Source organism: Protopterus annectens, chromosome 1.part1 (assembly GCF_019279795.1).
Source record: "Protopterus annectens isolate FY-2018-M chromosome 1.part1, PAN1.0, whole genome shotgun sequence".
NCBI lineage: Eukaryota > Metazoa > Chordata > Ceratodontiformes > Protopteridae > Protopterus > Protopterus annectens.
Genome location: NC_056726.1, coordinates 603,948,537 through 603,970,096, shown reverse-complemented (window position 1 = coordinate 603,970,096; position 21,560 = coordinate 603,948,537). Strand labels below are relative to the sequence as shown.

At 45.0% G+C, this 21,560-nt stretch overlaps 1 protein-coding gene across 3 annotated transcripts in view; it reads left to right on the top strand.

Annotated features, from left to right (window-relative positions):
- Positions 1–21,560, top strand: part of TSNAX (translin associated factor X) — an 849,466-nt gene that overhangs the window by 560,279 nt on the left and 267,627 nt on the right. For all 3 annotated transcript variants that reach the window (XM_044077052.1, XM_044077042.1, XM_044077035.1), the window contains one exon: positions 9,041–9,155. In XM_044077052.1, the coding sequence (XP_043932987.1) occupies positions 9,041–9,155 (115 nt within the window). The remainder of the gene's footprint in view (positions 1–9,040; positions 9,156–21,560) is intronic.

The window sequence follows — 21,560 nt, the reverse complement described above, 5'->3', positions numbered from 1 at the left end:
TCATTGGGCAGAGGCACAAAAACAAGTCTCATCCCTCTTGGACATGGGGGCCATTCAACAAGTACCACTGCAAGAGCAGGGACAAGGATTTTACTCTACTGTTCTTGGTACCCAGAAAGGACAAGGCCTGGAGGCCGATACTGGACCTATCTATTCTGAACACTTTCCTGGATATTCCAAAATTTAAAATGTTGACTTTGCAGCAACTTCTGCCCATGCTGGGCAAGAATGCTTGGCTTATGACTTTAGACCTAAAAGAGGCATAACTGCATGTTCCAATCAGACAATCATGCAGACAATACCCAAGATTCAAGGCTGGTTCAATGCATTACCAATTCTCTGCATTGCCCTTTGGCTTATCTACTGCGCCCAGGGTCTTTACAAAGTGCCTGGCACCAGTAATTGCATGTTGCAGACAAAGAGGAATACAAATATATCCTTACTTGGACGACTTGTCTCATTCAAGCAGAGAACAAGGACATTCTTTAACATCTGGCGTTTGTGAAAATACTTCTAACATGCCTAGAGTACACAGTCAACAAAAAGAAATCAAAACTAGTACCCTCACAAGAGAACATTCCTGGGTGCAAGCTTAAATACAACTGCCCAGATGGCTTATCTCACGCCACACGAACCAAGGCAACTGACTACCTATTTCAAAATGTTGGCAACAAAGGCCCAGTTATCTGCAAGAAAAATTCTACAGGCTTTGAGCTTCATGGCATCCTGCATCCTACTAATTCCATATGCAAGACTGCATATGAGGAAACTTCAGTGGTACCTAAAAAGTGTTTGGACTCAACATTGCCACAGCCTGGAAATCATTACTCTCACTCCCTGTCTGCCACAGGAGTATCGATGGTGGGCAAAGGCTTGTCACCAGAACAAGGGACAGCCATTCACATTACCTGCAGCCAGGCAGACTCTAACAACCGATCCATCAGTCTATGCCTGGGGAGCCCACATGGCAGGAAGATGCATTCAGGGCACATGGTCCTCAAACCAAATGCATCTACATATCAATCAAAAAGAGAGGTTAGCTGTTCAAAATGCCCTGATAGCCTTCAAGGACCTTATTCATCCGGGACAACTACTGATAAAGACAGACAACACCACGGTCATGTGGTATATAAACAAGCAGGGGTGCACACATTCTTACCCCCTTTGCAGACTAGCCATGACCTTGTGGGACACATCTTTGACTTACCAAGTACATCTGCAGGCACAATTCCTGCCAGGAAAGGAAAATACTCTGGCAGACGAACTAAGCAGAAACGTCATGGATCCCCACGAGTGGAAGCTGGATCCACAAGTCTTCAGCATGATAACAAGGAAATGGGGATTCCCAGAAATAGATCTATTTGCCTCCCCTCTCAATTACCAACTAAAAAGATTCTGCACAAGGACTTATCACAGACAAGCATGGAAAGTGGATGCCCTTTCTTTCAGCTGGAAAAACCTATCCGTTTATGCCTTTCCTCCACTGCCTCTCTTCCCCAAGGTGCTTGTAAAGGTCAGACAGGAGAAGCCAAAGATTATACTGATTACCCCAGACTGGCCACGCCAGTACTGTTATCCAATACTAAGGAACTTCTCTCTACCCAGCTTAGACCTTACCTCAAATACCTCGACTACTGTCCCAGCAAAACAATCGGATCATGCACAGCCAACTCGGGGACATTAAACTTGGCAGCATGGCGGATAACGTAGTCATACAAAAAACACCTCTCAGTAAAGCTGTGATCAATGTCATTCTGGAAGCCAGAAGGCCTAGTACTAGAAAGTCTTATGCTGGAAAATGGAAGAGATTCTCTGCCTGGAACCAGGCACAAGGAACTGATACAGCGGTACCAAACATTCCTCAGATTTTGCAGTACTTAACTGAGATGCTGGACAAGGGCCTATCTTTTTCAACAATTAAAATTCATGCCTCTGCCATTTCGGCTCATTACAATACAGAGACACCACTTTTTCTCAACCTTTACTAAGGCAGTACCTCAGAGGAGCCAAAAGTTTTAGGCCCCCAAGGAGACTACCAATAGCTGCATGGGACCTCAACTATGTCTTGGAAAAGCTCACCCTGCCTCCTTTTGAACCAGCTGCTACTGCTGATATGAAGTTTTTATCTTGGAAAACAGCTCTGCTCTTAGCAGTTATTTCTGCAAGACGAGTTTCAGAGCTACAGGTGCTCAGGCTGTGGAACCTTTCATCATTTTCCATTAAGACAGGGTCTCCCTGAGGACAAACCCAACATTTATGCCTAAAGTAGTGTCCAGTGTGGCTCTTAACCAAGCCATCCATCTGCCAACCTTTTACCCAAATCCACAGAACAAGGGAGAGAGAATTCTGCATTCTTTGGACGTACACAGACATCTTAGATTCTACTTGGTCAGAACCAAAGCTTTCAGGAAGACAGAGCAATTACTAGTGGCATATGCTGCAAGATCACAAGGAAAGCCCATCTCAAAGCAGACTATTTCTAAGTGGTTAGGCCACTGCATTCGTTTCTGCTACTTGCACCATGGCAAGCCAGTGCCTACGGGCATTAGGCCTCATTTCACCAGAGCTGCAGCCACCTCAGCAGCCTTTCTCAGGGGTGTACCAACTAGAGACAAGTTTAGAAGCGGCTACTTATAGTTCAGTGCACACCTTTACAAAGCATTATCTGCCACTCTACTCTAAATCCAGGGCAGGCTTTGCCACTGCAGTTCTGCGGGGCCGCATAGCTGTTCCTACTGCTGTGTAGTTCCAGCCTCCCAACCATAGCTTTGGGATTCTACCCAAATGTAATGACTGCAACAGTGAAACACGAAGAACATAGTACAATTGTGTACACTTACCATAAATGTAGATGTTAGAGTTTATTCACTGTTGTAGTCCAGGTTACCCATCCACCTTCCCCCTTTTTTCTTTTGGATCTTATCTTTCCTTCTCTGATTTATACTACCTATGTGATGTATTTGCTTATAGATGAAGGTAAAATTTATATTGGTGTATTTCTGAATGTATAGATATAAAGTTTGGCTACCCTTTTTGGGGTCACCTGACATCTGGGGCAAGAAAAACTGAAGAAAATGGCGCCGGCTGCTTCTTATACCCCTGACAACCTGACGTCAGGGAAGGGGCAACAGCAGCCGACGCAGGACCTCAAGACTTTGGAATTCAGGCCGGCTGAGGGCAACCTGCCAGCAGGATTACCCAAATGTAATGACTGCAGCAGTGAATACACTCTAACATCTACATTTATGGTAAGTGTACACAACTGTACTTTTCATCTTCAGTTAGTCTGCCTTCGGAGCCGGCGGGATCTCCTTTGAGGTTGAGGAGTGTGCTGGCCAGGTCGTCTGCTGCATCCTATGGCACCGATACTCTGCCCCTTCCAGCTCCGGTGTCAGTTTCAGATCACGCTCTATCCATGTGCAGTGGAGACCCTAAGCCTCAGGATTCCTCCATGAGTGGTCCCCAACTTTCTGAAGTCTCCCCAGAGTTTTTGCCTGAGGAGCCCGCCAGAAAGATTGTGTAAGAGGAAACGCCTCGACACCCCTGATGAGTCTCTCACATGAGATACCGACCTCGAGGAGTCCCCCAAGTCATCTTCTGAATATCTTTTTCAGATTTCCTGGAGATCTTGAAGCAAGAGAGGTGGCTGGCCATCCAAATCTCTTTCTGATGAGTCTGTTCCTGAAGGCTTTCGGTTTTCAGCCCTCCGCCTCTTGGGTTTCTCTCTTTTGATGAGCTATTGGATCTTGTCTGTCGAAAGGTGTGGGAAACTCACCGGTTCCAAAGAGACCCAATAAGTTTTTGTCCGCCCCTTCTGACAATGAGTATCTATCTAAAGGCGTTCCAGTAGATGCCATGGTAGTGGCAGCGGCCACCAAGAAGGAACTTGCTGAAACTTTGTCTACCGTCCATCCACCTAACAAGGAGTCCCGGGCTATGGACAGGTATGGGAAGCGTGTGTTTACCTGAGCGGCCTTTACACTGCGGTCTCTGAACTATTTGTCGCATTTTACGAGGCTCCAGAGAGATTTCCTAAAAGAGCTAGGAGATTCTCTACAGGGTAACATTTCTGATGCCGTGGCACAGAAGGTCAATGCACAGATGTCTACCTTAAATTCCCTTACCAACTCCTCTATGAGGCTAATCTCATGTGCAGCCGACTGATCGAATAGGGCTGTGGGCTCCGGAGTCTCTTAGGAGACACTCCTGGATGCACCTGTGCAATTTCACGGAGGCCTTCAAGTCTACGTTCACCAATGCCCCATTTGATGGTTCATCATTTGGAACCAAGGTGGACACTCACTAGGTGCGAGCAGGAAGGGAAAACCCTGTCTGCTGTGGGAGTCTGTTTTTCCATGCCTTCTAGACCTTACCCCAAGGGCCAGAAGGGTGGAAAAATGTGGTTCAGGAAGTCGCAGAGGTTTTTTTCAGGGCACACAGTGATTCCTCTGCCGGAGGCAGGGGAGGAGGTGGAAATTCAGGTAGACGCCGCCCTAGAGGCAGTTGGGAGGACCGTGATTCGTTTCGTGGTTCTCCCTACCGGCGCTCCTGAAGGGAGGTCCGACTGTGCCTTGCTGGTCGGGGTTCGCATTTCTTTATACCCAGAAGCCTGGCAAGAAGTCACCCAAGACGAGTGGGTATTAAAGATAATTCCCAGAGGTTATCATATCCCCTTCTCTTCTTTTCCCCTGCCATCCAGGAGAATCCCAGACGTTCCACCCAGTCACGGGGATTCCGCAACTTTAGAAATAAAAAAGGTGCTTTCAAAGCGAGCCATCCAGCCTGTCCCCGCAGACCAAGTAGGATTAAAGACTTACTCCAGATTCTTTTTGGAGCCGAAAAGAACAGGGGACCAGACGCCCATCTTGGATCACAGCCGATTGAACCTTCATGTACAAAAGTCCAAGTTCCGCATGTTCACCTTACAGTCAGTACTCCCCCTGTTAGGAAAAGATGTGTGGATGTGCTCCATCGACCTCAAAGATGCTTACTACCATATGAAGATGGACAGGGCATAGAGAAGCCATTTACACTTTTGCTGGGAGCCAGTCATTTTCAGTTTCGTGCTCTCTGCCCTTTGGTCTCACCACAGCCCCCAGGGTGTTCAAATGCATGGCAGTGGTAATGGCTCACTTGAGACGTCAGGATTCCAAGTGTTTTCCATACCTGGATGACTGGCTCCTTTCTGCCACCACCAGGCATCTACTGTTACAGACCAGGGACGCCACCGTTGCACTGCTCCAATGGTTAGGAATTGCTCTAAATTGGAAAAAATCTGCCTTGTTGCGTATGTCACTTTTATCGGCGCCAAACTAGATACGGTGCTCATGAGGGCCTTCTTACCAGAAGAGAGAATTCAGGCTCTACAACAGCAGGTCTACGCCTTACTACTATTGAGGAAAGTCAGGGCAAAAGTGGTCCTAAAGTTATTAGTGACCATGGCTGCCACAATCATGCTAGTTCCCCTTGCCAGACTACAGGAGGGTTCTTCAGTGGCTGCTTTTCGCCCAATGGTCACTGTAGCATCTCCCACTCTCCCATTTTATTCTGATTATGGACACATGCAAGCGGGATCTACGTTTGTGCCTTCAGGCCAGCAATCTCAATGTGGGCAAACCCTTTGTCCCATCTTCTCCAGTTGCCACTGTGACCACGGATGCCTCCCAGATCGGGTGGGGGCATTAATCTGGCAGGACTGTCCAAGGCATGTGGCAGGATCACACAACCCATTTGCATATCAATGTCTTGGAGATGAGAGCAGTGCTATTAGCGTTGCAAGCACTTCAGAGCTCTCTCCCTCTAGGGACAACTGCAGTCCACTCGGACAACATGTCGGTGGTGTGGTACTTGAACAAACAGGGAGGAAACAAATCATACCCCCTTTGCAGAGAGGCACTTCGAGTTTGGCAGTGTCTTCCCAACGCTTTCCGGTTGCAACACATACCGGGGAAGTCTTACATGATTGCCGACAGGCTCAGCAGAGCTATCCTAATGCCTCACGAGTGGTCCCTGAACCATTATGTTGCGGCAAAGATATTCCACAGATGGGGTCAGTCTTGCTGTGACCTATTTGCCAGCCTCCTCAATGCCAAATGCAGCAACTACTTCACCCCTATCCCCCCCGGAGGGGGTGACACCCAGGAACGCTCTGGCTCACGATTGGCCTTCCAGTCTTCTCTACGCCTTTCCACCATTACCTCTGATGACAAAGGTCATTCAGAAAGCACAGTCTTTGGGGAGGAAAATTATCCTCATTGCCCCACACTGGCCTAGTCAGATTTGGTTCCCCTTCCTTCAACCCTATCTAATGGACAAGCCCTGGATTCTGTACCCAGTTCCAGATCTGCTGACTTATGTCAGGACAGTTCCATCCCTCCATCCAGACCCTCAGGTTGATAGCTTGGCTGCTCCAGTTCCATCCTTAGGCTTCATGATTTTTCCCCTGGAAGTGGTCCATATTCTATCATCTTCCCACAAGCCTTCTACCAGGAAGATTTATTCCAGTTAGTGGAAGAGATTTTCTATTTGGGCCCATGAGAGACCTATTGATCCTTATACAGTGCTTATTTCGGCAATATTGGAATTTCTTTCTCAACTGTTTAGTCAGGGTTCAGCTGCGGCAACCATTAAAGTGCAATCGGCAGCAATTTCTACCTTTCACGTTGTTAATGAGCCTAACCTTATGGCTCATAGGTTTTGAAGGGCTTTTATGAGATGGACATAGTTACTCCGACCTCCAGTCTTTTATCCAGTGATGCCATGGGACCTCAACTTTGTACTACAGAAGCTCATCTCAACTCCCTTTGAGCCCGCAGCTACGTGTGACATTAAATTCTTATTTTGGAAGACAGCATTCTTGGTAGCCATAACTTCAGCTAGGCGGGTCTCTGAACTCCAAGCATTATCAATTAGGCCACCTTATTTGGTGTTTCACAAAGATAGGGTCTCCTTAAGAACCAATCCTTCTTTTGTTCCAAAGGTTGCCTCTGTTGTCAATATCAACCAATCCATTGAGTTGCCTGTGTTTTTTCCTCAATTCATCAACAAAGCAGAATTTAAGTTTCATCTGCTGGATGTTCACAGACCGTTGCGTTTCTGTTTACATAAGACAAAAGATTTCAGGAAATCGGATCAAATGTTTCTCGTTTTCAGACACTAGACTTGGGGTTCCGGTTTCTAAGGTAACCTTGTCTCGCTGGATCTCCGGTTGCATCTCATTTATTTATGCTTCCAATGGCAAATTGCTCTTTAAAGGCTCATTCTACACTATCTGTGGCTACTTCAACTGCGTTTCAGGCTAGGATGTCTATGGATGATATTTGTGCTGCAGCAACATGGGCTTCGCTTCATACCTTTATTAGTCACAAGTTAGATCTGGTCTCTAGAAGCAGATCTTCCTCTGGTTCCACGGTGCTCAAGAGTATTTTTCACTGAGCCACCCAAGATTAAGGTGCTAGGGATGCTGTCCCACTGGTAAGAATGAAGGCGAGATTGGACTACATAACATCAAGAAGTTATGTATTCACCATAATGTTCGATGTATGTAGTCCATCTCACCTTACATTCTTACTAACCCTCCCTCCTCCTGGAGGACCTGGAGGTATTGTCTCTAGGTGTCAGTAGTCCCTTCTGTTGGGTTGTTCTTAGTGTGTATGTGTGAGAGCTTGTAGCAAACAAGATTTGGGGAATAGACCTGTTGCATGATGGGATATCTCTTAGCCACAAGCCAGTTGAAGACTTCGAGCTAGAGTATGGCCGAGTCGCGGAGCCGAGGTTCGGCTCCGAACCCACAGGTAAGAATGTAAGGCGAGATGGACTACATACATCGAACGTTATGGTGAGTACATAACTTCTTATAGTAAGTTGTTCATTTTTACTTTTTGCTGTTTCACCCCAACTGGAGTCATACTTCAGTTACACTTGCATTCTTTCTGTCCCTGGACTTCTAAACTACTTTTTCAGTGTGATAGTAAAACAAGAAGTACTTCATCATTTGACTAGTTAGCTTAGCTTTGGAAGCCATGAAATGAGATACTCTGGCTAACTGTGGGAAGGAAGGAAGACAGGACTTAGAACTCACAAAATTCCACTTTTTAGAAAGACTGTGACTCTGCTATTGTGCATGCACTTTCTGCAGGTGGTGCATATGATGAAAACAGGACTCGGCAAACAGTTAATGACAGAGATTCTCAAATTTCCCAGTATTTCTTACTACTACTAAGTGAATATATTTGTGATTTGACAGGAAAAGGGCATCTAGTTCATCAGCTCTAGCCTCACAATGCATTATTGGCAAAAAATTAGGTTTCCAAGAAAATCGCAGACCAAGATGTCTGCTCTGAGGGCATTCAGAGTTAGAAAATGTGCTACTGGCAGGGTTGGATTGTGTAGATATGTTTTTTCTGTATTTTATTTTGCCTATATTTTTAACTTTCTCTTTTGTACTCTTGAATTCTTCTCACCACTTAAATTTCCGTGCTTCTTGTAGCGAACTTTCATCCATCCATGTTCATTTTTAAGTCATTTCGTCTTGTGTGATGTATTTGTCTTTCATCTTCATATTCTGGCCTAGTTATTTTAGAAAGATTGTGCCATCTGAGATTCTTTTCAGGATATTTTGGAAGTGTTTGCTGTTTGACTTTTTCTTGTAGAGTACATGTCTGCTTGTTGTTATTCTTTGTCTTTCCGTGTAGACTGCTGCCTTTTCTTGAATTACTGCTGTTATACTTGGGTGCTACTCCTGATAACCAAACTATGCATGGCAATTAGAGTTCTGCTAATTACTGCTCACTATTAGTGTGATCATTCACTAAAAAGCTGTGTGTTTTGGAGGTGGAACCTCTTTCGTGTACAGCCAATAGCCATTGCATGATTAATGAAGTTTGGAGTAATGAGTATTTGAAGCATTAGCAAAATCATATGAAGCAAAACACTGCAGTACCGTTTATTGGATTCATCTGTAAAAAAATAAAAATTTAAAGGATAATTTCAGTGCATTCTGAAGTTGAAAATTGTTAATCTCATGCTATTTTTCACTCAGGTTTTCAACGAGAACTAGATCAGAGACATGATAAATATGAGCGACTAGTAAAACTAAGTCGAGATATTACAATTGAAAGTAAAAGGACAATTTTCTTGCTTCACAGAATAAGCAGGTAAGTTACAGTCCTAGTAGAACCCAAACTGTTACTTTATATAAGCTTGCTTATCAAATATACTGTTAGAGGAGTCTTGGCATGGTTTTGCAGAGCTGCCAGACCAGATTAAGGTTTGTGCTTGTGAAGTTTGTGGAATATATCATTGTGGTATTATATTTATCAAATGTGTATGTCTAATCCTTTTAACATGGAGGAAAGCAGGCATGTGGAAATTGACATATAGTGTACCACAGCTGTATGGGAGCTCTGTATTAGTTCATTAATTGTATTTTTTTCTTTAACTTCTCATTTTCATAGGTCAGTGTTGCAGTCATAACTTAAGGGTCACTGTCATTGACAGCAGTGTCCAGCCTGACTATCAGAGCTGACACATCATGATGACTTGTCACACCTCTTCCTGTGTCTGGTATACAGGTGATTTCTACCCTGTCTATATTCTGTTCTTTCTTGCTGCTTAAGTATTTGCTTTAGGAGTGCATCACAGTCTGGCATTGGTCCATGCCTAAAACATATGGGTGTCAAGAGACAAATGCCCACAGGGGACTTTATTTATTTTCCTTTCCTATTCGTGGATGTTGCTTTGAGCCTATATTTGTATCTAGCAAATGTCTAAGATTGGATTTCCATACTCAAGAGTTGTGGTGTATATCTGCTCCTGAGAATGTTGCCAGATGTGCCAGTAACCACGGAGTTATGCTTAAAGACTTCCATATTCAAGGTGTCATCTCCCTTACTTCAGAGCATGACATGGCTAACTGTGGTGTTAGGTTTTTCACTTGAAAAACATTTTATTGAATTTAACTGGACAGGAGCGCACTGATAAGTTCTGACTAATTTCAGTCTCTTCTCATTGAAAGGGAAGGCAAGAAGCTTTCCTGGCTGAACAGATTCATGCCTTTAGTAATTTCTTCTGTGGGGACTTGCAGCAACAGTATGGATGTCTTTCCTAAAAGTAGGTGCAACCCCAGGGAGGAGGAAGAGGAAACCCTGGGACTTTCATGTCCAGCAGAAGACCTTTAGTCTGAGGGTGCCAGCTCAGTGGAGGCAGATGTTCTTCGTGTTTCACTGTTGCAGTCATTACATTTGGGTAATCTGCTGGCAGGTTGCCCTCAGTCGGCCTGATTAACAAAGTCTTGGGTCCTGCGTCGGTTGCTGTCCCTTCTTCCATGGTGTCAGGGGTGTAAAACATGCAGCCGACGCCATTACATCAGACTTTCTTGCCGTCCTGTGCCCGAACCAGAAACAGTTCGCAAGTGCCAGTCGGCCGACTCCTTTAATTTTTGTTTGAGTTTCAGAATCGAAGTCTTCAACTTAAAGCTAAGTACACCATTGGGGAAAATTTTTTTCCTCCTTTCCGATGTCAGTAAAAGTTGTTAATTGCATTACTTACCTCAAAGATTTTCATTCGTACTGTATTTCTTGCCTAGATCCTGACCACGACGTACCTTACTGTCGGTTTTGTGCTTTATTTAATCCGCGCACTATCAGTCGTTATATTTTTGCCTCTCATTATTTCGGTTCTCTGTTTAATTATCCAGAAATGTCGATTAGACATCCGACTACCGGGATTCCGAAAAAACGCAAAGATAAAGACATAGGCCATCCAGGTCCAAAACTGCCGACGACGCTTCTCCTAAGACGGTCAGCAGTTCGCCGGTACTGTGAGGTGCCTTCGCAGCCCCTGATACCCACTACTTCTAATTTGTAGGCCTCTGCTGAGACCCATTCGGAGTCCGGTATGCCACGAGATACTTCAACTGTGGAACCCGCGGATGTCTGTACCACGGATGGGTCCGGAGCCACTGTGCATGCGCCAGCTTCTGAGGGTGTTTTCAGGCCCACAGACTTGCATATTAAAACGACACCTTCATTACTAAGGCCTAAATCTCGATCCATGTTTAAAAAAATTGACGCTCAGTCCCCTATGCCTAAAAAACAAGTTATAAAAATGGCTAGAGATCCAATAACTCTAATAAGGGGTAGTGAAACACCCCCCCCCCCCCCACACACACTCTGAGGCCTAGGGCTGAGCTTGCTTATGAATCCTCTGATCAGGATTCTTTCTTCTGACTCTTCTGGTAACCTGGATTTTGTCCATGCCTACTTATGAGGATTATGATGCAGAGGATTCCATTCCCTCTGCTTCCCCTGTGGAGGACTTGTATTGGGGAAACTTTACATACTTAAAGGGAGCATTTTCACTTGGAAAGCCAGGAATTTTCTGATTCAAAAAAGAGGCTTAGGGATTTCCTTCTACCTCAGCATAGGCCTTTGGCTATACCTCCTGTACTAGACATTGCTGATGTTTTCTTGAAATCCAGTTTGGCCCTTGATTCACTGCCTCCTGCTACTAGTAAACCTCACAGATTCTACAGGGTTCCTGAGTCCCACAAGTTCCTTTTCAAAAATCCTGCTGCAGATCCAGAGACTATTTCTCAGGGGCCCAAGGGCATTAAGGTTTCTACTGCTCAAAAATCTTACCCCTTCTGATAGACTCCAGGGCGCTGGATAGATGGGGTAAAAAGGTTTATACATCTGCAACCTTGGCAATCAGAGCTTTAAACTCCTAATTTCATATGTTAAAATATCAGCAACATGTTATTGGACTGCTTAAACAGAAAATGATGTTGATTCCTGACTATCTGGAAAGTAAAGATTTACAGGACTTAATGCATTCTGCTGAACAAGTTGGAAAGCATACTTTGCAATGTGGGTTTGATTCTTTACAGGCTTCTTGCAGGGCTGCTGTTACTGGGTCTGTGCTTAGAAGGCATGCTTAGCTTAAGGAACAATCTTTGCCTGATCATGTTACAGCTAAATTGTTTGCTCCTTTAAATCAGGACCGCCTGTTTGGCAGCAAGGATGAAGAAGTTCTTAAGATGGAAGATGAAGCTAAATCTATGCAAACTGTTAAATATTTTTTGCAAGTGCAACCTACTAGATTTAGTAGGCACTGGCCTACTAAGAACTGATCCTTTCCAGTCCCTTCCAGGTCTTCTCAGGCCAAAGCCAGGCACAGCAAAAACCCCAGGATGTTCGTGTTTCACTGTTGCAGTCATTACACTTGGTTATCCTGCTGGCAGGCGACCCGCAGTCGGCCCGAGTTCCAAAGTCTAGGTCCGGCCTCTGATGCTGTCGCTTCTTCTCTGACGTCAGTGCGCCAGGAGTATAAAAGATGCAACCGATGTCATTTTCCTCAGTCTTACTTGCCGCGCTGTGCCCGAAGCAGAAGCAGTTTGCAAGTGCCGGTCGGCCGACTCCTGAGACCGAATTCTTCAATAAAGCTAAGTACCCCATTGGGGAAACTTTTTCTTGCTCCAGACCGATGTCAGTAAAAGTTAATTGTATTTCTTGTGGGAAGCAAATACCTCATAAGGACTTTTCTTACTGTATTCCTTGCCTAGGCCCTGACCACGACGTTACTAGTTGTCGGTTTTGTGCTAGATTCAACAAACGCACTATTAAACGTCGGTTTGATTTTGCATTTCATTACTTTGGCCGAAGGTTTAATTATATAATGCCGTCGGAACAACCGACCAGAATTCATAAAAAACGCAAAGACAAGGAAAAGGACCGGCATCAGAGGTCCAAAACCGATTAAGCCTCTTCTAGGCCAGTCGCCGGTTCTCAGTGAGGTGCTTTCGCAGCCCCTGACACCTGCTACCTCAGAGCCACAGGCTGTATCAGACTCCCACGTGGAGACAACTAGGCCTCTGGATACTCAAGGCATTGGGCCTACGGAAAATATTCCCTCAGATGGGTCCAGAGCCGCTGAGCAGGCATCGGCTTCTGAGGGTGTTTTCAGACCATCACAGCTTACTATTAAATCCTCTGCAGCAGCCAAAGTACAGTCAGACACCATTAAAGACAAAGAAACAAGTACAGCATTCTCCTGGACAGTCAACCATGCCAAAGAAACAGATGCTCAAAATGGCCAAAGACTTAATTACTTTGATCAGGGGTTACCATCCCCCTCCTGATAAAAGGCCTAGGCAAGACACTGACCAGGTTTCTATTTCCTCTGATTCCTCTTCAGATTAGGGCTATTCTCTTCCTCCCTGTGAGGACTCTGATGCTGAAGAATCTGTACCTTCAGCTTCTCCACCCGAGGATTACGCTTTTGGGGAAACTGCACACCATGAGGGAACATTTCCACTAGGAGAGCCAGGATTATTCAGAATCCAAGAAAAGGCTCAGAGATTTTCTTTTACTGCCTCAACACAGGCCCCTGGCTATCCCACCTGTGCTTGATATAGTTGATGATGTTTTCCCTGAATCCAGTCTGTCTCCTGATTCTTTACCCCCTGCACCAGCCAAGCCAGACAGGTATTACAGGGTCCCTGACTCTCATAAATGTCTTTAGAAAAACCCTGCTTCTGACCCTAAAACAGTTTCTCAGGGTCCCAAAGGGGTTAAGGCTTCCACTGCAAAAAAACCCTGTTCCCTCTGATAGGGATTCTGGAGCTCTGGATAGATGGGGGAAAAAAGTTTACACTTCTGCTACTTTAGCTGTAAGGGCTTTAAACTGCCAGTTTCACATGCTTAAATATCAACAGTACCTCATGTCTTTGTTAAAACAGAAAATGCTTACAAATTCAGAGAATCCTGACAATAAGGAAATGCAGGAATTATTGCATGCAGCTGAACAAGTGGGAAAGCAATACTCTGCAATGTGGTTTTGATTCATTAGAGGCTTCTTGCAGAGCCGCAGTTACAGGCTCTGTCATTCGAAGGCATGCTTGGTTGAAAGAACAAAGTTTACCTTAACATGTTAAAGTAAAATTATTGGATGCTCCATTACAGCATGATATTTCGTTTGGTGTTAAGGCAGAAGAGGTGTTAAAATGGAGGATAAAGCAAAATCTATGCAGACAGTAAAGGATTTCTTAAAGGTTCAACCACCTAGGTTTAGTAGAAACTGGCCTTCTAAAAATTGGTCCTTTCAGGTGTCAGACAGGCCACAAAGAGGCAGGTACAGACGCCCAAGAGGCGGATCTCAGCCACAAGGCTCCTACAGACCTAAACAATGGGGTGCTTCTGCCCCCAAAGGAGGAGAAGACGAATCACAACCTTATAGGAAACAGTCCCAATGACTTTCCTCTACAAAAGCCAAGCACTTACATTTTGGCAGCACCCCTAGGGGGAAAGCTAGCACTTTTTGCACAAAATTGGCACATAATCACCCAGGACAAATGGGTACTGAATATAGTTTCTCAGGGTTACAGGTTCCACTTTCATACTCTTCCAAAATCAAAAGGTATGCCGGACCTGCCACAAAACCAATGGGCAGAGGCACAAAATTAAATTGCTGCTCTCATGGACATGGGAGCTATTCAAAGAGTACCACAACAAGAACAGGGACAAGGATTTTACTCGAGACTCTTCCTGGTTCTCAAAGGACAAAGCCTGGAGACCAATGCTGGACTTGTCAATCCTAAATACTTTCCTGGATGTTCCAAAATTCAAAATGTTAACACTGCAGCAACTTCTACCCATGCTGGACAAGAAGGCTTGGCTAGTTACTTTGGAACTCAAAGAAGCATACCTGCATGTCCCAATCAGACAGTCTTGCAGAAGATACCTCAGATTCATAGCTGGCTCAATGCATTACCAATTCTCTGCACTGCCCTTTGGCTTATCTACTGCTCCCAGGGTCTTCACAAAATGCCTGGCACCAGTAATTGCATTTTGCAGACAAAAAGGAATTCAGATATATCCCTACTTGGATGACTGCCTTATTCAAGCAGAGAGCAAGGACATTCTACTAAAGCATCTGGCATTTGTAAAAAGATTACTAATTTGCCTAGGGTACACAGTAAACTAAAAGAAATCAAAACTACTGCCCTCTCGAGATAATATTCCTGGGTGCAAGCTTAAATACAACTGCCCAGATGGCTTATCTCGCGCCAGACCAAGGCAACTGACTCATTACTTTCAAATGATGGCAATAAAGACCCAGCTCCCTGCAAGAAAAATTCTGCAGGCCCTGGGCTTCATGGCTTCCTGCATTCTATGAGGAAACTTCAATGGTATCTGAAAAGTGTTTGGACTCAGCATTGCCACAGCCTACTTGGATGACTGCCTTATTCAAGTAGAGAGCAAGGACATTCTACTAAAGCATCTGGCGTTTGTAAAAAGATTACTAATTTGCCTAGGGGTACACAGTAAACTAACAGAAATCAAAACTACTGCCCTCGAGAGATAATATTCCTGGGTGCAAGCTTAAATACAACTGCCCAGATGGCTTGTCTCACGCCAGACAAAGGCAAACTGACTCATTACTTTCAAATGATGGCAACAAAGACCCAGCTCCCTGCAAGAAAAATTCTGCAGGCCCTGGGCTTCATGGCTTCCTGCATTCTATGAGGAAATAACAATGGTATCTGAAAAGTGTTTGGACTCAGCATTGCCACAGCCTGGAAACAATAGTGACTATAATTCCCTGTCTACAACAGGAGTTTCGATGGTGGTCCAGGGCCTGTCACCACAACAAGGGACAGCCCTTCACCTTACCCAACTGCCAGGCAGACAATGGCTGCATCGGGTTATGCCTGGGGGGCACATATGGCAGGAAAATGTATTAGGGCACGTGGCCCAAGGAACAAATGCATCTTCACATCAATCAAAAAGAGATGCTAGCTGTACAGAATGCCCTGACCGCCTTCAAGGATCTACTACATCCAGGACAACTATTACTAAAGACTGACAACACCACAGTTATGTGGTACATAAACAAGCAAGGGGGCACACATTCCTACCCCCTCTGCAGGCAAGCCATGACTCTGTTGAGCACAGCACTGACCTATCAAGTACATCTGCAGACACAATTCCTGCCTGGAAAGAAAAATACACTGGCAGACGAACTAAGCAGAAATATCATGGATCCGCACAAATGGAAACTAAATCCACAGGTCTTCAGCATGATAACAAGGAAATGGGGACGCCCGGACATAGATCTTTTTGCCTCCCCTCACAACTGCCAAATGCAGAAATTTTGCACAAGAACTTATCACTCACAAGCATGGAAAGTGGATGCTCTTTCATTCAGCTGGAAAACCCTGACAGTTTATGCCTTCCCTCCACTGCCTCTTCTTCCCAAGGTACTCCTAAAAGTCAGACAAGAAGCCAAAAATGATCCTGATTGCCCCAGACTGGCCACTCCAGCACTGGTACCAAACCATCCTAAAGAGCTTGTCTCGAGGCCCAGCCTGGCCTTTACTTCAAATTCCTCATCTTCTGACTCAACAAAACAATCAGATTCTACACAGTCAACTCAGAACCTTAAATCTGGCTGCATGGCAGATAATTTAGCTACTCGGACCATACCTCTCTCTAAAGCTGTTATGGATGTCATTTTAGAAGCCAGGAGGCCCAGCACTAGGAAATCTTATGCAGAAAAATGGAAGAGATTCTGTGCTTGGAACCAGGCACAAGGACTCCGAACTGCTTGTTCCAAATATACCTCAGATTTTACAATACCTAACGGAGATGCTGGACAAAGGCCTATCCTTTTCATCTATTAAAATCCATGCCTCTGCCATTTCAGCTCATTACAGTACAGAACCTCCTATTTTTTCACATCCACTGCTAAGGCAGTACCTCAGAGGAGCAAGAAACATAAGACCCCCAAGGAGAGCACCAATACCTACTTGGGCCTCAGTTTTGTATTAGAAAAGCTCACACTGCCTCCTTTTGAGCCAGCCAACACAGCTGATATAAAATTCTTATGGAAAACTGCTCTGCTCCTAGCAATAACTTCAGCAAGAAGAGTCTCAGAGTTACAGGCATTAATGGCAGTGGAACCTTTCATTTTTCATCAGGACAGGGTCTCTCTAAGGACAAACCCAACATTTATGCCAAAGGTGGTTTCCCGTGTGGCTTTTAACCAAACCATTCAGTTGCCAACTTTCTATCCAAATCCCCAGAATAAAGGGGAGAGACTTCTGCACACCTTGGATATACACACAGCTACGATTCTACTTTTACAAAAAAGCTTTCAGAAAAACTGAGCAACTGTTTGTAGCTTATGCTGCAGGATCACAAGGAAAGCCTATCTCAAAGCATCCAATTTCAAAATGGATAGGACACTGCATTCGCTTCTCCTATGCACAACATGGCAAATCAGTGCCTAAGGGCATAAGGCCACATTCTAGCAGAGCAGCAGCCACTTCAGCAGCCTTTCTCAGAGGAGTACCAACCAAAGACATTTTAGAAGCTGCAACCTGGAGTCCAGTGCACACTTTCACTAAGCACTGCCACTTACCTCTCTACTCTAAATCCAGAGCAGGCTTTGCCACTGCAGTTCTGCGGGGCCAGGTAGCCTCTCCTAATCCTATTTAGGCCCAGCCACCCAACCTCAGCTTTGGGATTCAACCCAAGTGTAATGACTGCAACAGTGAAAAACGAACATAGTACAGTTGTGTACCTACCATAAATGTAGATGTTCGAGTGTATTCACTGTTGCAGTCCAGGTTACCCACCCACCCCTTTCTCATTGCTGGGTCCTTTTTGTACTTCTCAACTCTCTACAACCTATGTGATGTATTTGCTTGTAGATGAAGGAACTGTTATTTTGGTACATGCATGTTTTTGGACATATTTTTTTCCAGCCTTTCCTTTTTGGGGGCACCTGACATCTGGGGCAAGAAAAACGGAAGAAAATGGCGTCTGTTGCATCTTTTATACCCCTGGCGCACTGACGTCAGGGAAGAAGCGACAGCAACCGACGCCGGACCTAGACTTTGGAACTCTGGCCGACTGCTGGTCCCCTGCCAGCAGGATAACCCAAGTGTAATGACTGCAACAGTGAATACACACTCTAACATCTACATTTATGGTAGGTACACAACTGTACTTTTCAGTCCCAGGGGACTCTCAGAAACAGTGGGGGCCTCCTCTTCCAAATCTGGAAATAACAAGACACCCCCCGCCCCCATGGTAAACTGTTTCAGTGACTTTTAAAAGTACCAAGCACTTATCTTCTGACAGCCCCTTTGGGGGGAAAGATTGCTCTTCATGCAAAGAACTGGGAACTCATAACCCAGGACAAATGGGTTTTACGTATAGTGTCCCAGGGATACAGATTTCATTTCCACACGTTGCCAGCATCAAACGGGTGGCCAGACCTGCCCCCAAATCAGTGGGCAGAGGCTCTAAAACAAGTACTTTCCCTCTTAAGCATGGGGGCTATTCAACTGGTACCAGAAGAGGAAAAGGGACAAGGTTATTACTCCAGACTTTTCCTGGTACCCAGAAAGACAAATCATGCTGTCCAATCCTGGACCAGTGTACTCTGAACATCTTTCTGGAGATTCCAAAATTCAAGATGCTGACTCTTCACCAGTTACTTCCTATGCTAGGCGAAGACGCCTGGTTGGCAACTCTGGATTTAAAAGAAGTATACCTGCACATCCCAGTCAGGGAATCTTGCAGAAGACACCTATTCTTCAAAGCAGGCTACTTGCATTATCCGTTCTCTGCACTGCCCTTTGGCTTGTCTACTGCACCCAGGGTATTCACAAAGTGCCTGGCTCCAGTTTTTGCATTTTGCAGGCAAAGAAATACTCAAATATACCCATACCTGGACGGTTGTCTAATTCAGGCAGAAAACCAGGACATACTTCTAAATTATCTGGCATTTGTAAAAAGGGTCCTAACTTGTCTGGGGTACACCAGAAACGAAAAGAAATCACAAATGCTACACTGTCAACAGATTACATTCCTGGGTGCAAGCTTGAATACAACTGCCCAGATGGCTTTCCTCACGCCAGAGAAGCAAATTCATTTGGTAGCTTACTTCAAACAAGTGGCCACAAAATCCCTGCTTATCTGCAAGACAAATACTGCAAGCCTTGGGGTTCATGGCCTCCTGAATTCTTTTAATTCCATATGCAAGACTGCATACAAGGGAACTACAGTGGTATCTAAAAAGTCTATGGAGTCAACATTGTCGCAGCCTTGAAACAATGATTCCTATCATACCGTGCCTATGCCTAAAGTTCCTGTGGTGGGCAGAAGCCTGTCACCAAAACAAGGGACTACCCTTCACACTACCCCCTGCAGCCCAAACCCTAACTACAGATGCATCAGACTATGCATGGGGGGCTCACCTGGCAGGGAAGTGCATTCAGGGCAAATGGAACCCAAATCAAATGCACCTACATATCAATCAAAAAGAAATGTTAGCTGTACAGAATGCTCTGACAGCCTTCAAGGACTACATTCTTCCAGGACAAGTAATGGTAAAGATGGACACCACCATGGTTATGTGATACATAAATAAGCAGGGGGGTACACATTCCTACCCCCTCTGCAGACTAGCCATGGCATTGTGGAACACAGCCTTGAGCTACCAAGTGCATCTACAAGCTCAATTTCTGCCAGTAAAATTGAATACACTGGCAGACGGACTAAGCAGAAACCTCATGGACCCACACGAGTGGAAACTGGAACCGTGGATTTTCAACATGTTGACAAGCGAATGCAGGAGCCCAGACATAAATTTATTTGCCTCCCCACAGAACTACTAGTTGGACAAGTTTTGCACAAGGAACCCCGACAAACAAGCCTGGAAAGTGGATGCTCTGTCCTTCAGCTGGAAAAACCTATCAGTCTACGCCTTTACCCCTCTGCCTCTGCTCTCCAAAGTTCTACTAAAAGTCAAACAAGACAAACCAAGGATAATTTTGATTGCTCCACACTGGCCGCCCCAACACTGGTACCCCCTCCTGTGCAATGTTGCAAATATCTCCATGGCACCTGCCTTCAGACCCCTTCCTTGCTGTCTCAGCAGGAGAAACAAATTCTGCATCCTCCGCTTCCAGCATTGAACCTTGCAGCCTGGCTAATCACTTAAATTCACCCTTATCCCTCAGCAAACTTGTGATGGATGTCATCTTGGAGGCGAGGAGACCTAGTACTAGAAAATCTTATGCTGACAAATGGAAAAGATTCTGTGCCTGGAACCAATCTTTAGGGATGAGCACAGCAGCACCAAATTTACCTCCGATTTTGCAATACTTAACTGAGATGCTTCAGAAGAGCCTGTCTCTTTCCTTCATTAAAATCCACGCCTCAGCTATTTCAGCTCACTATAACACAGAACCCAAACCTCTTCTCTCATCCTCTGCTCAGGCAGTATCTCAGAGGGGCAAAAAACTTGAGACCACCCAGGAGAACTCCTACCCCTGCCTGGGACCTTAACTTTGTTTTGGAGAAGCTACCTCTACCTCTTTTCGACCCAGCTGCTACTGCAGACTTAAAATTTATTTCTTGGAAAACAACCTTCCTTTTAGCAATCACTTCAGCTAGAAGGATATCTGAACTCTACAGGCCCTTATGGCAGTGGATCCTTTCATCATCTTTCATGCGGACAGGGCATCTCTCAAGGCCAGTCCATCCTTCATGCTCAAGGTGGTTTCCAGTGTGGCTCTTAATCAGTCCATTCATTTGCCAACTTTCTTCCCCAATCCACTGAACAGAGGAATGGATTCTGCATTCCTTGGATGTGCACCAACAACTAAGATTCTACCTGGACAGGACTAAATCTCGAAGAAAATCTGAGCAATTGCTGATAATATTTGCTGCAGGGGCAGAGGGGAAGGCTATTTCAAAACAAACCATTTTGAAATGGATAAAGCCATTGCATTCATTTCTACTATAAGCACCATAGAAAACCTATCCCCCAGGGGATCAGATGTCACTCCACCAGGGCTACATCTACTTCTGCAGCCTTTCTCAGAGGAGTTCCTACCAGGGATATCCTAGAAGCTGCTACATGGAGTTCTGTACATACTTTCACCAAGAACCATCATTTACCAATTTTCTCTAAATCCAGAGCTGGCTTTGCCACTGCTGTCTTGCAGGGCCTTAGAGCTGGCCCTAATGCTGTATAAACTCCTCCTCCCAACCATAGCTTTAGGAATCTACCCAAATGTGATGACTGCAACAGTGAAACACGAAGAACATAGTACAGTTGTGTACACTTACCATAAATGTAGATGTTAGTGTATTCACTGTTGCAGTCCTCGATACCCTCCCTCCAGCCCCCTAGTTTTTTCTGACTATACCTCTCCTTTCCTTTATTATTCTTAAAAGCCTTTTTGGTGTATTTGTTTTGGTTGGAGGTATACCTTTGTGTTTATTTGCTCCCCATTAGGGGGCACCTGACATCTGGGGCAATAAAAACTGATGTAATGGCATCAGCTGCATGTTTTATACCCCTGACTACCTGATGTCATGGAAGAAGGGACAGCAACCGACGCAGGACTCAAGACTTTAATCAGGCTGACTGAGGGCAACCTGCCAGCAGATTACCCAAATGTAATGACTGCAACAGTGAATACACTCTAACATCTACATTTATAGTAAGTGTACACAACTGTACTTTCATTAGCCTTAGCC